Consider the following 14,686-nt stretch of genomic DNA (forward strand, 5'->3'; position numbering starts at 1 on the left):
TCTAAGGATCCTATCGAGTTTGTTGGCACACGATATATCCCTTAGTTTGAAGGTTGGTTAAGAGGGGTGTACAGGAGAGAAAAGGCAGGTGGGTAGGACTGAAAAGGCATGGAGTGGAGGAGTATGTCAGTACCGCTGACACAGTCACGATAACCCACTGAACCACAATCGTCCAAGTCCGCCAGGCCCTTCCTGAGACCTCCAGAGATGGGTCTGTTTTCTTCAGGCAGCAGCCCTGAAAACTTCCTCAGAGTCAAGGTCAAATTTTATTGCACAGGAGCCAAAATTATTCCCCTTCCCCCCTTTCCTGAGCTGGAGACCTCCAAGGGCAAGCATGGCTGGGGCTGCCCATCTGCTCGCTCCTCTGGCCAGCAGGGAGCGCTCCACCAGAATGCCGGGGGAGCACCTACTTCAAGGGAAGTGCGAGGTTTTGCATTGGTCCAAGCTTCTGGCTGGTCAGTCACCATTCTCAAGTAGCTTTTGTAAGTTGTTTTGTATCTTGAAATAAGAGAAAAGCTCCTGTTATTACATAGAATGGAGTATATTAAGTGCATATTTGCTGTGGTCTATATAATGCTTGAGCTTAACCTCTTCTATCTTGAATAAAAAGCTACACATGGGTTCAATTTAGATCAGGCAAATAAATGCATGATCGTGGCATAGAATTCTGTTTGACAAACCACTTTAAAATGAAAAAAGATAGGCTAAAAATTTTTGAAAGAGTGGCACAAAGATGAAAATGTCGGTAGAGACTAAGGGAAACAGAACAAAAGCCCTGGCAACACCAGGTGTGACCCAAATGCATTCAGAGACAATGCGAAACCAGGCTTGACAAAGCCCACGTGATGGTCTGAATCGGACAAACACCACAAATAATGTTTAACACTCCTATTAGATATAACATTTCCCACGGACCCTGCCTATGTGGATCTTAAGACCACAGTATAGTGTTGGGCATTGAAAATGTGCTTGGTAAATGTTTGTTGGGTAAATGAACTTTAAAGAATTCAGAGCAAGGAATTTTCAAGAGCCAATAAGTACTGTGAGGGAGTAGGGAACCCTGTGGAACAAAAGAAAGAGAACATAGTCTTCTTTTGGAAGAACATTCTGTGATGTCCTAGAGGCATACACAGGATAGGTGGAGAAGAAGAGATCTAATCAGTATGTGCCAGGAACTTCATGTGTGCTCACCTTGACCACACACCACCACACACACAGGCAGGTTTTATACACCAAGCTAAGGGCCAGAGATGCTACGTAACAAGACCAGTCACACGGTAAGTGGCAGAGTAGGGAAAAGAACAGACATCTGACTCCAAAGTTCATGCTCTTTCTTCTGCACTGCTCCACCATTAATGCCATTCCCAGTACTAAGAAAATAAGTATTTACTTCTTTACCTGTAAAGGGCATTGCCTTCATCCCCCAAATTCCTACTTCATGTCTTCCCTAGCTTCCCACAGGACCAAAGATGAATGGAAAAGCAGGAGTGGGAAGGTAGAGAAAGAAATGAAATAAAAGACTGATATCCAAAATATTTAAAACACCTACAAAGACAAAAACCCCAAAAGTAAAACAAAGGAGATAAAGGGGCAATTTACAGAAGGAATATTACAGAAGGAAATCCATATGGCCAATATATATATGAAAAGATGCTCAACCGCAATAGTAATTAGGAAAATGCAAATACAAACCATAATGAGATTGGACTTCATACTCTTAGACTAGGAGGTAGTAGGGGGTCAGAATGGCCTAATGGTGCCCATCTTAGAGAAATTGAGGAGACATTTGATGCTAATTAGTTGACAAAGTCCTGCGTAATCTATCAGTGGCAAGTGAAAAGGATGACTGAAAGGGCAGTGATGCCGTGAACAGAAATGGGGAAGTTACAAGAGGGCAGATCAGGAGGCTGAGACATGACCAGTCCCTGCAGGAGAGGAGAAGGAAGTTGCTGGTACTGAGTAGAAAGAGCTGAGACCTGGCTCTGACTTTCCCGCAGCACACAGCTGCTGTCCCCCGACCATGCGCTGCTGCGTTACTACCAGCTTCCCTTTGGCGGGTGGAGGCTTGGGGGTGCAGACCGAGCAACAGCACATGGGTGTGGCCTGGTGACTATTTTTATACTAAGATTCCTATGAGCAATGTGTGCAACTTATGCCTTTTTACAACTTCAACACATGCATTTTGACCCTGAATCCCCTCTTCCCTTCTGCTTTGGGACACAGGTTTCTGTTGGTACTGTAGGCCTCCTAGCCAAGTAGCTGGGCTCTGCACAAGACATGGCCAGCTGTCTGCCTGTTGTGGACGAGCTCTCCTGTTTTCCTGTCCCTCATTACAGAAAGTGGTGTCCCAGCTGGGCCCGGCAGGGGAGTGGGAAGAAATGCATGGCAGGGCAGCAGGGTTCCGTGTGCTTCCAGTCCAAAGAACACCACTGTGTGTGCCAGAGTGAACGAGAGAGAAAATTTCCACCTCATTCTCTAGGTCAGCATGGAAGTCAAACATTTCTAAGCATTTCATCAAAAAAATTTTATCTTCAATTCTTAGCAACTGACATTTTAGAAGGGAAAACAGTTCTGGTTGCTATCCCATACCTTCTCTAGCTTGACTGTGCATTTAAAAGAAAAAATTTCCAAGCTTGCCCATCGATACAATGATTCAGTGGGAATTATCTGTCATGCCTTGGTTTAGAACAGAAGTATGCAGACTCCTTTGCTCTCCATACTTCGGTGGTTAAATGCTAGATACCATTTAGTATTGCAAGACAAGCATAATTTGACTCATTTGTATTTCATGTTTCTTCCCAAGTGAGCATAACTGCACTACTGTGGAAAGCCACCAAATACTTGGCATTTGTGGCAGCAATTCAAATTGAACAACTCACTCTAAACCTTTCCTTTAAGGATAAGGGTCAAAATAAAGCATGGGACAGGGACAGACGTGCTGAAAGGAGAAATAAGAAATGTTAACTAGGTTTAACTCTGGGGATATTTCTGGGTGCCTACCTCCTCCTGTTCACCTTCCTACTCAGTGGTCTTATCCCCCAGGTCTAAGGTTGGATTCTGAGGAGCAGTAAAAGCAGAGGGCTTCGAAGCACAACTTTGGAGTCAGACCTGGTTCAAATTCCAGTCCTGCCAGCTTTCTGGGTGTGTCTCCTGGAGCAAGTTTACTTGAAACTTGGCTTCTTTTGTCAGATGGGAACAATGGCATGTATCATAGAGAGACTGAATGCAAATATTTTCTGTATGGCGACAACCAGCCTGGGTGGAGCTGGGGGCTGCCCTCTCTGGTTGGGGGCACTCCTGACCATGCCCCTCCCCGAGCCCTGTGTCAGCCGACACTTACCATAGGGCCCTATGGCACAGAGAATGATTTCTAACCAAGTGGGAAAACCACAAGGTCAACTGACAAGGAAGATGAGGTTGGAACCTATTTCTCAGTGGAAAATCCCCTGGCCGCGTATGGTCATTTAGGTGGCCTGTTGCACAGCCATGCGTGTGTAACCCCTGCCCTGTGGCAGTGGACAGGCACCACTGTGACGCCCCCAACCCAGGAAAGAGACCTGTCACCTTTTCTAGTCTCATTATGTTGGCTGTAAGCTCTCGGCACAGGACCTCCACATTTAACTGTACGTGTGACCCCGGGCTGGATGGTGCTGTCTGTCTGTAAGAACACAGAGAAGAATTACTGTGGGCAGGGATGGCAAAGAAAGAAGTGGAATGAACACATTTTAAATTTATCTGACCAGAAAACTAGGTTATAATAGGAGACAGCGTGCATTTACCTTGTTCACATCAGAAAGGCCCTGCAGTAATCCTCAACTTCAGACTAGATGTTTAGGGGACTAAGTCTTCAAAGCTTAGCTGGAAATCTCTTAAGCTATTTTTGTTTAAGTGGCTACATTGCGCCTCAGCTTCCAAACACAAATCAGACAATTATTCTCAAGCACGCAGTTTCTTAGACTACTTTTACTAACTCCCAATACCCTCTCTCTGCCCACAGCTGCACGCATTTGCAAGGCTTACTGCTCTTCTCAGTCATGTATGTACTGTTTATAGGAGAAGCAACCATTTACACTAGAACTTTCATAATGTTTAGGAATGTCTTTAATCAAATTTCTGTTGATGTGTGACTTTTGCAGTTCCTTCTTTGAGACCTGCCGTACAAACATAATTGCCCTTGTCTAGTAATATAACCGATGTATTCACTATTTATCACTTGACTGTTAAAGGCGTGGGCTCTTACTCTGAGGTCCACTGGGGTCCTATACCAGCTAAAACTAGGAAATTTAGAGATGTGTGTACATTTTCCCAGAGAGCTGCTCTAAAACCATTGATCAGATTTTCATGTTAAGGTTAAGAACCATGGTCTGTATCTCCTTTCTATTTCTTGGTTGTAATTTAATTTTAGATGTGAAGTTTTTAGATGGCATTGACTGGTCTAATTTATTTTACATAGGATCCATTTTTGAGACATAGGTACTTGGTAACTTATCAATGATTATCTAAATATTAAGAAAGCAATCAGACGTTTTTCATTGAGTAGTTCTGAAACAGTTTTTTGTTTGTCCTTTATCCATAGTATCAAAATCTTAGATCCCAAAAAGGAAACTGAATCTAAATCTTCTGATTTCTAAACAAGGTATCTGAGACCCAGAGTACTGATTTATCCACACGAAATTCTGACAATCCAGACCTTCCTGTCATGGGTATTCCCTGACCTCATATAATATGTGATCTTTGTGATTTTCCCTTTAAATGGTTGTTTTTCTTTTTTTTTTTTTTTTTTTTTGCGGTACATGGGCCTCTCACTGTTGTGGCCTCTCCCATTGCGGAGCACAGGCTCCGGACGCGCAGGCTCAGCGGCCATGGCCCACGAGCCCAGCCGCTCCGCGGCATGTGGGATCCTCCCAGACCGGGGCACGAACCCGTGTCCCCTGCATCGGCAGGCGGACTCTCAACCACTGCGCCACCAGGGAAGCCCATGGTTGTTTTTCAAATTGTATCTCCTCCTGGATTGATTATTTAAATAGTAGAATAAGTATTCCATTTGCCTTCCATTAGTGGAATTTCCCCCTCATCATCATCGTTAATTAAATGATAACAGGACATGAGGTACATTTTCCTAATAAAATCAACCCCTTATATGGTAGTGAACTAATAGTTTGCAATAATGTAGAGCTACCTCCTAGCTCTAAGTGTATTATTAACATTTTGAACAACACGTGAGAGAGTAAGGGCAGGGTATGAATTTATCCCAAACCATTCATTAGACTTATTACTGGTTCAAATGTATATTTATGGTTCAGAAATAATCTGTGTACCAGCATTGCATAAGCCAGAGAACAAGACTTTTAGGTGACTGTTAAGACTGTAAAGAAAGGGCCTAGAATTGTATGGCATAATAGTCCTCAAAGTGTAGACCCCAGGCCAGCACCAGAAATTTGGAGAACGGGCCCTGCAATCTGTTTTAACAAGCCATCCAGATGATTCTGATACACACTGAAAATATCCTGACTCACTTCTCTGCTGTTCCTTATAAGCAACCACTGGTTGACTAGGTTTTTGTAGTCATATAGACCTGAAACCTGATTCTGTTAAAATTATTTCTCTGAGTCTCAGTTTCTTCATCTGTAAAATGGGAATAATAGCTATCTTATAAGGTTATGGTGAAGTTATGAGAGGAAACTGTATCTGTGTGAAAGATCTACTGTAATAGATCTCTAGCACACAGTACTTACTCTGTAAAGAAATATCTCTACTTTTAAAACTTCAGGTAAAAGTATGCTTTAAACATGGAATACTTTATTTTACTCTTTAGAGAATGTGTCAAAATCCTCATGTAAATGGGTTTAAAGGAAAGACCACTATGGCAATAGATTTAATTAGGTTAGACATGTTAAAAATACTGTGGTAGAAAATCTTCACAGACACATTCAACTAATTACTAGTCACATGGATCTTTATAGTGGTCAAGAGTTTTGTAAATGAGTTCATACAAAGAGTTATATATGATGAAATGTGCTGAGTTACTTGAATTGCTTCTTTTCTATGAATGTCTTGACTCATTGCCATTGTACGAAGATAAACTTGACTATTTTAATAAATGGGCCAAGGTCACAACTGAGTCTTAGGATAAGAGAACAAGATACTGTAAAATTAGGCTTGTTTCTTGCCTTATCGCTGGCGACACTATAGCAACTCAAGAACATGAAGAGTCAGGTCATTTATTTCTAGGACCCTCCTATCATTACTTTCCATATATACACTTAACAAAATGTCTCATACAGAATGTATCCTCAATTAATGCTTGCTAAGAAGGATGCCAAGCTCAGGTCAAACATTATACTAATGTGAACAGCAAGCAGAAGACAGCACTGGAGGGGATTGTCTTACTCAGTCTGATGGGTGTCCACAATGGAGGTTAGTGACCCCAGCCGCTCCTCGAGAGAATTAATTCTGTATCTCATGTAGAAGGTCGAGATGATTAGTGCACAGACACTGGAAAGGGATAAAAGAGAAATTCCCAGTAGGTTAGTGGCCAGGACCTGATTGATGTTCATAAAACAGTAACCTCAGAGGCAACACTGTACATTTGAGGCAAGGTATTTTCCAAAATAACTTGGCTACAGAGACTTCAAAAGTCTTTTTTCAACAGACTGATGCTTGCACTAAACTTTAGAACTAGAAGGATATTGAAAATTCTCTATTTCCTCAATTTACAAATAATGGCATTTCAGTAGTCTCGCTCAAGGCCAGCCAACGTAGATTCCCGAGCTGGTGCTCATTCCTCCCACCAGGTACTGTCGAAGGCCCTGGCCGGCGAGTGTCTGGTCTTGTGACTCACATTCTCTGCTTTATCTGGAAACCAAACTGCAGATCCTCCTTGGTTCTGAGGAACAGCCTAGAACTGGGTCAGGTTATTTTCAGAAGAACAACTGGCTAGAAGCTACAGGCTAGTTACAGGCTAGAAGCTGAGGGGAACTTAAAAAAGCCAATGCCTAAGTTTTCAATAAAGGGGATGACATTTTCAAGTTGTTTTGGTCTCTATCCAGAGGACACGGGATAGATGGAATAATAAACATGAACAAAGATGCTTCATAATTCAGGAAACAATTTCCTAACTAAGAGTATCTACTTAGAACTTAGTCTTCTGCTGGATTTGGTATATTTTGCTTTTTCTTCCTTCCTTCTCACTATTTATTTAAATAAGAAGGGGATGAATATGAAAAGGTGACCTAAGTTTAAGAAAAAAGGTGTTGAAGTAGGAGACAAAAATTTCCCCCTAAAAGATTTGGGTCATATTAGAGGCAACTAAGATTCACAATGGCTCTTGGTAACGTGATGACATTATTCCTGTAGTGAAATGAATCATTAAGTCATTCATATTAAATACACTTACTTACACAATTGCATAGAATATAAGAATATGGTGGAGAGTCGGACATTTCTGAGACTTTACTCTGGGTATGATTCCAATGGTTTCTGACTGACCTGTTGGGTGGAAAACAAAAAGCTTCTGTTTAAAAATGATAACACATCTCCTTCGCGCAGCAGTATCCCTATAGGGAAGAAGTACTTGAGAGACAGAATTATTTCCAGGTAATAAAAATCAGAGGAAATACTAACCAAAGCCTTCGCTTCTCATTTTAACCAGTAGTTACAATTCCTTCCCACATGTTGCATTCAATACATATCTACTGAGAGCCTTCTCTGTGCCAAGCATTGCGATGGAGTGACTGGTGAACAATACAGACCCCATCCTTGATCTCCTACCAGTACAACTGGTAAGCAGTTATTATAATAATCAGTAAATAATAATAAAATAACGTGAGTTTTACTGGTAATTTTTGAATCACAACCTCAAAGTATTCAGAATAATGAAAGGTCTTCCACGAAGGCTGTTCACCTTTGTATGCCCCACAGTAAAGCATGGAACTGGGTACGGTTTGTTCAGTGTATAAATGAATTAACATGCTAAGACCTACAGCAGGAAGGGAGGGGGAGGGAATAGCAAAGGCAGTCATAAAGTGAAACATGAAGCCCTTTAAAAATTACAGGCAGATGCCCACCCCTGCCCCCCAAATAATCCATTCCTTACCATGCCCAGGGAGACTCTTGGCTTTTCCTTCAGGCACTCTGTTCACAAGGGCATCTGCCCGAGTTGGTTTTGCTTCTCCCTTGGAGACATTCAGAACTGTCTGGGATTCTGTCACATGGAAATCTACCAAGATGAAACAGGGCTGGGTAAGCTTTCTCCCCAGTGCGTTTAAACACATAGGATCAACCACAAAGCAAATCAATCCCTTAATATGCATAATGGCCAAAGAATATAAATGGATCTTCTTACAAGCTGGTTGAGTGGTTTGGGGATGAAATCCAATGTTCAAGCAAATAAAAAATAAAATGATATAAGGGCAGTCTGTCCTTATCCCACTGACTCATGGGGACGATTCAGCTATAATAATTAATAATATTACTAAAGAAGAAGTAAGAAAATATTGCATGTTTCTGTCTTTCAACCACTCCATTATGTCTATTTAAGAGACCTTTTTTTGTTCTTTTTTGTCACACCATGTGGCTTGTGGGATTTTAGTTCACCGACCAGGGATTGAATCTGGGCCCTCGGCAGTGAGAGCGTGGAGCTCTAACCACTGGACCGCCAGGGAATTCCCAAAGAGACATTTGTTAAATGCGTATTACCACATAGGCAATTCCTTTTCCTTGAACTTTCAAACTACGCTTTGTTTAGAGTCCCTTCCTAATTGTTAGCTCAGAAGGTGTATTGTTTTTTGGTTGGTTTTGGTTTTGGTTTTGGTTGAGCTAAGGGTGTTTTGTGGAAAATTAAATTTCAGTAAAGATACAGAAATCTCCCAGACCTCGAGAGTTCTCAGATTCAGGAGTCTGGGATCCAGAACTGCTGTATCCTTCCATGTCTTGCCTTCTTTGCCGTACCACTCCATCCAGATCTGAGAATTCATCGTTGAAATCCTGAAGGGAAATAATGAAATGAAGAGAGAGGCCCATTTTCCTTTATTCAACAGACAGGACTTTGTAACCTCCAGGCCTTTCACTTAGGCCTGACCTATAAAAAATGGAAAAGAAGGAAGGATTACCCCATACTACTGGGTTTCCTCAACAGATCACAGAGTATCTGGTTACTGATTTTTCTGGGCAGTTAGAATTCTGTTAACAAACAGTGGCCAACTCGTTTGAAATAACAAATGTCTAGGAAAAAAACTGGGATGCTGATGTTTGAAAAGCTTCTAGGGTAAAGCTAGAGAAGTCTCATTAGCATTTTGTAATGAGAAAAGGTGACCAAAACAGACATATACAAGACAAAAAAGTAGCTAGAAAGTTCTAGATGCATGTTCTAAATGCAGAGAAAGATTTTCTCAAATTATAGTTTTAAAAAGCTATTGGAGGGCTTCCCTGGTGGCGCAGTGGTTGAGAGTCCGCCTGCCGATGCAGGGGACACGGGTTCGTGCCCCGATCCCGGAAGATCCCACATGCCGCGGAGCGGCTGGGCCCGCGAGCCATGGCCGCGGAGCCTGTGTGTCCGGAGCCTGTGCTCCACAACGGGAGAGGCCACAGCAGTGAGAGGCCCGCGTACAGCAAAAAAAAAAAAAAAAAAAAAAAATTAAAAAAAAAAAAAAGCTATTGGAAATAGAAAAGGGAAAATGGCTTTAGCAAATTAGACACTGAAAGGAAAGCTTTAGCTTTTTTCTTCCCTCAAACAAATCATAACAGGGTCAGTAACATTACTTCTAAATGACAAAAGGGTGAGAGAGGAGTGAGGAGTCTTGCAAAAAGCAGGATGTTTTTACTGTGTATACCACTTGTTCCCCAAAGTGCTTAGGAAATGAGACAAGACGCGTCACTAAAATGTCGCGGTGAAGGTACAATTCGGCAAGCTTTTCACAATTTATTTAGCTGCCAAGTGAAGAAGAGGAGATATATCTTGTAAGCAAATTACCAACCTTTCACCTTCAACTAGCTGTCTCTTGATTATTTCAATAGTCATTTCAATTTCACGCAAGAATTTATAGGGGAAGGAAAATTTAAAAATTCAAGTCTCCTCAATTTAATAATTATTAATTGAACACCCACTATGGATCAGGCAGTATGCAAAGCACCAAACACACGTGACTGCACTTGATCTTCACAGCCACGTCAGGAGCCTGGCATTTTACTGGATGAGGAAGCTGAGTCAGAGCAGTTAAACATAGCTCAGCTGGGTGGAACCCAGATTTGAAACCATGTTTGAGGGATTCCAAATCATAAGTGTTTCATTCTATTTTGTACTTTTTTTTTTTTTTTTTGCGGTACGTGGGCCTCTCACTGCTGTGGTCTCTCCCGTTGCGGAGCACAGGCTCTGGAGGCGCAGGCTCAGTGGCATGGCTCACGGACCTAGCCACTCCGCAACATGTGGGATCTTCCCGGACCGGGGCACGAACCCGTGTCCCCTGCATTGGCAGGCGGACTCTCAACCACTGCGCCACCAGGGAAGCCCTCTCACTATTTTTTAAGGTAGATTTTTTTTTAAAAATTGAGATAAAATTCACCAGTTTAAGTATACAATGTAGTGGTTTTTAGAATAATTACATTGTCGTACAACCATCACCACTGTCTTATTTCACAATATGTCCATCTCCCCCCAGAAAGAAGCCCTTTACCCATTAGCATTCACTCCCAATCCTGTTCCTTGGCAACCACTAATGCATTTTCTGCCCATATGGATTTGTCTATTCTGGACATTTAATATACATGGAATCATACAACATGTAGCCTTTTGTGTCTGCCTTCTTCCACTAAACATAATGTGTTCAAGGTTCGTCCATGTTGTATTATGTATCAGTAGTTCTTCATTTTTACGGTCAAATAATATTTCACTGTATGGATATATTACATTTTATTCATTTATCAGCTGATGGCTATCAGGGTTGCTTCCACTTTTTGGCTATGATGTATAATGCAGCTATGAACATTCTGGTTTAAGTTTTTGTGTGAACACGTTTTCAATCCCTGTACATTTTAACAGCTCTCAAAAAAAAAAAAAAAAAAAAGATTTGTAGGGCTTCCTTGGTGGTGCAGTGGTTAGGAATCCACCTGCCAATGCGGGGGACACGGGTTCGAGCCCTGGTCTGGGAAGATCCCACATGCCGTGGAGCAACTAAGCCCGTGCACCACAACTACTGAGCCTGCGCTCTAGAGCCCGTGCGCCACAACTACAGAAGCTTGCGCACCTAGAGCCCGTGCTCCGCAACAAGAGAAGCCACCACAATGAGAAGCCCACGCACCGCCACGAAGAGTAGCCCCCGCTCACCGCAACTAGACAAGGCCTGTGCGCAGCGACAGAGACCCAACGCAGCCAAAAATAAATAAATAAATAAATAAATAAATAAAGTTTAAAAAAATTGTAGACGTTGAAACTCTGGGCTCATACCGCTTCACCAAAGGTATTAAAACGTTTAACGATTATCAGTTTGGGAACAACCATTTGAACAACACGGCTAGGACTCTCTTGGGCTTGCATGATACCATCACAGGTACAAATCTTGTACAAATCGGGGGAGCTACTTCCCGTTCGAGATTTACTCTGTAGTCAGAAAGTCTAAGGGAATCAAAGAATCTCTACCTCTTGGGCATTACAGCTTTCTTCTTTTACAGTTATTTCTGGGTATCCCTCATCTTCTCTACTAAGCTGTAAAGACTTTGAAGGCAAGAACTAGTTTTGATTTTTCCTGGTGTCCTTATGGGTACACTAGCATGGTGCCTTGAACATAGAAGACATTCAACGACTTGTGGGATGAATCATGCCCTACCTAAATAGACTGGTGAATCCCTCTAAAACAACGCTGACAAACAAACCGAGCAAGATTTGCTGAATACCTCCATGGACCAGTAACTGGCTAAAACAGCGACTATCATGTTTCTTTTCTTTTGCAGGTTGACTCTTCAATTACCTGAAAAAGTTGATGACCTCCTATGGTCCCCTCTTCTTCGGGACAGAAATGCCCTGTTTCTTGAACTTTGCCTCCAATACTGTGGTCCTAAGTTCCTCCCGCACCCTGGTCATGGTGCAAGGAGAAGTGTGATTGTGGGACCTACTCACTATCTTTTGCATTTAGATAGTTATGTAGGCAACTCACCAGAGGCAGAGATGAAGGGCGGTCTGCCTGGAAACTGTTTTCAAGAGAAGATGGATTGGGACTGTTGCCAATGCTTGTATTCTGAAATTATCGAAACAAAATTATTTTTACAAAATGAAAAAACCAGATCAACTACAAAACCATAAGAAATACAGAAGAGAGACAGCAATTGAGGCTCAGAGATGTTGTACTCACTTCTAAGTGTCCACACACAGATTTTAGTAGTTTGTAAGTTGAATCTCTGGAGAGTAAGGAGACAAATATGTACTGAAAAACAAAATGATAATTATTTAATTATTAACAGACACTGCTCGACTAGAAGTGAGTGTTCAGAGTTAAAAAGTTTATCTGTATATTTTTTCATTTTCAAACACCATAGACTATATTCTATACCGAGTCTATATTCTCATTCCATTCAGCCACACATTCAGTTTTTATTCCATTCCTGGAAAAAAGTGAATATATTCTCCCACAATAGCAACAAAACTCTCAGACCCAACTTAAATGATACAGAAATGTAGAGCAAAATGAAAGCTCCGGTGCTCTGACATAGGTGCCCCAAACAAGCATGGACGGAAAAGATCTGGATAGTAAAGAAAGGCCAGTTGTATTCGCCAGGTCCTCTTTTATCCTCTCCCTCCCTTTCCCGCCCCCCTTTTAGAAGGTATTTAACAATTCCCAAGGGTCTGCTTTCTCTGCTCTGACCCAGATTTCCATTGAAAATGTCCCAGCCACTCTAAAAGGCTCATTCTTTTTCAAGCCACTTCCAGATTCCTTCTTGTACAAATATGGAGATTTTCTGGTGAATGCTTATAAATAAGTTATGGGAAAGAAGTCAAGTCAGAGCTAGACAAGTAATTTGGAGACAAATAACACAAGGAAAAAAGATTTTACCATAAACCGCACGTTGAGAAAAAAGTTCACACTTTTTCCATCTATTTGAGCCACAGCATCTTTTCACACCCCCTTTCCAAAGTTTGTGATTACCCTCTCTTGCATTCCCATGAGAGAACCTGATATACGTTCCGAGCAAATACTGTATTCCAAAGTAGTTAACATTACGGGTTCTGGCATTAGACAGACTGGGTTGCAAATTTTGGCTCTGTTACCTACCAAGTGGGTGACACTGGGCAAAGTCTTAGTTTCAGTTTCCTTAACAATCCCCATCCCTTATAGTACGGTAGTGTGGAATAAACATGTAAATATAAGGAAAGCATTTTGTGTACGCCTGGCAAGAAGCACCTGATGCTTGTTAGCCATTCGTATTAAAAAAAAAATCTAGAAACAGATATTAACATATTTCCTAGCTCATCAGAATAGCCTCTTTTAATCTTTCCTTCTTTTTCCTTCCCCCTTTAAGTTATTCAGTATGATTAGAAATGAAATGTAGCTTTTATGCTTTCATAAAAATAGTAGGTAAAATATTAAAAAAGAATTTCAAGTGAAACATGAGTAACCAAACCACTCTACTCTCTCCCTCTTGCCAAGGTGAAACACACATCGCTCTCCATACAAATATTTCAGGTTGCCCATGTCTGGGGTAGCCCAACAGTCAATGACAGCTCCGGAACTTCTGTATTGAAGAGGGGTAGTTAAGGCAACCTGGAGGCAAAGAGGGCCTAGGAACTGGTCCTCAAGCTGAACTTGAATAGCAAGCCCAAGTTTTACATCTTTAGGTTGGCTCTGGGGAGGCACCAATGGAGGTTATAGGGAGGCTGGCCAACCCCGCCCCAGGGACTCCTCATATCACCCTGCCTCACCCTGTGAATAAGGTGGTGGTGATGGTGGCGTTTTAAATAATAATAAAGAAGTGAAATATATCCCTGTAGCCTGACCTGACCTAATAGATGTTAGGGAAAAGGAAGTTGGGAAAGAATTTTACTTTCTTTGACTTTGGTCAAGTAAGTATAATGAAGTCAGCAGGAAATTCAAAATTGGCAACTATTACATTAGAATAAATCACCTTGTCAGGGCAAACAACACTACACAAATGTCTAAAGGCTGTGATTTCAAAAATTAGTCTTACAGAGTAACTCCTAATTCATGGTATTATGGTTCAGGGTCTTGGTCCTCCGCAAGAAGCCCCTAAGGCAATGAAACCCAGAGTAGGACAAAGCAGGGTGCCCGCACACGCTGCGTACTCACCCTGTCTGTGACTGTCGCTATAATCAGGGCATTTGGCACCAGAAGGGCAGTTTTGGTTTTCTTTATCAGGGTTACCGAGAAAGCCGGAATAGAGATCTGAAACAGAATCACTGAGTTAACATGGGTTCAGGCTTCACAGAGCAGCACTCCAAATCTTCATGTTTAAAGGAAAAATAAAAAAAAGATAAAATCAGCAGCAAGCTCTCCAGCCTCCACGAAGAAAAGTGAATCTTAGAAGAGTGTCACCGAGATCTCAACGTGGTATTTACAAAGCTGGAGGATAAATCTGGATCATCAAGTCTACAGAAGGGTTTGGTGGGAAACCTGGGACATGCGAATAGAGTGCAAAATGTACAGCCATTTTAAAGGTAATCCCAAGGCTCTAAAGGAGTTAC

General features: G+C 41.8%; 1 protein-coding gene across 5 annotated transcripts in view; it reads right to left on the reverse strand.

Annotated features, from left to right (window-relative positions):
- Positions 1-243: 243 nt before the first annotated feature.
- The window catches only part of GRAMD2B (GRAM domain containing 2B), a 119,877-nt gene continuing 105,434 nt past the window's right edge, over positions 244-14,686 (reverse strand). For all 5 annotated transcript variants that reach the window (XM_082623115.1, XM_082623113.1, XM_082623117.1 and 2 more), the window contains 9 exons: positions 14,292-14,387; positions 12,342-12,413; positions 12,147-12,227; positions 8,874-8,985; positions 8,096-8,218; positions 7,401-7,488; positions 6,391-6,495; positions 3,565-3,658; positions 244-498 (listed from right to left, as the gene is read on the reverse strand). In XM_082623115.1, coding sequence (XP_082479241.1) covers positions 457-498; positions 3,565-3,658; positions 6,391-6,495; positions 7,401-7,488; positions 8,096-8,218; positions 8,874-8,985; positions 12,147-12,227; positions 12,342-12,413; positions 14,292-14,387 — 813 coding nt within the window. In that variant the 3' untranslated portion in view covers positions 244-456. The remainder of the gene's footprint in view (positions 499-3,564; positions 3,659-6,390; positions 6,496-7,400; positions 7,489-8,095; positions 8,219-8,873; positions 8,986-12,146; positions 12,228-12,341; positions 12,414-14,291; positions 14,388-14,686) is intronic.

Source organism: Mesoplodon mirus (genome assembly GCF_964341445.2).
Source record: "Mesoplodon mirus genome assembly, chromosome: 5".
In the NCBI taxonomy this organism is placed as follows: domain Eukaryota; kingdom Metazoa; phylum Chordata; class Mammalia; order Artiodactyla; family Ziphiidae; genus Mesoplodon; species Mesoplodon mirus.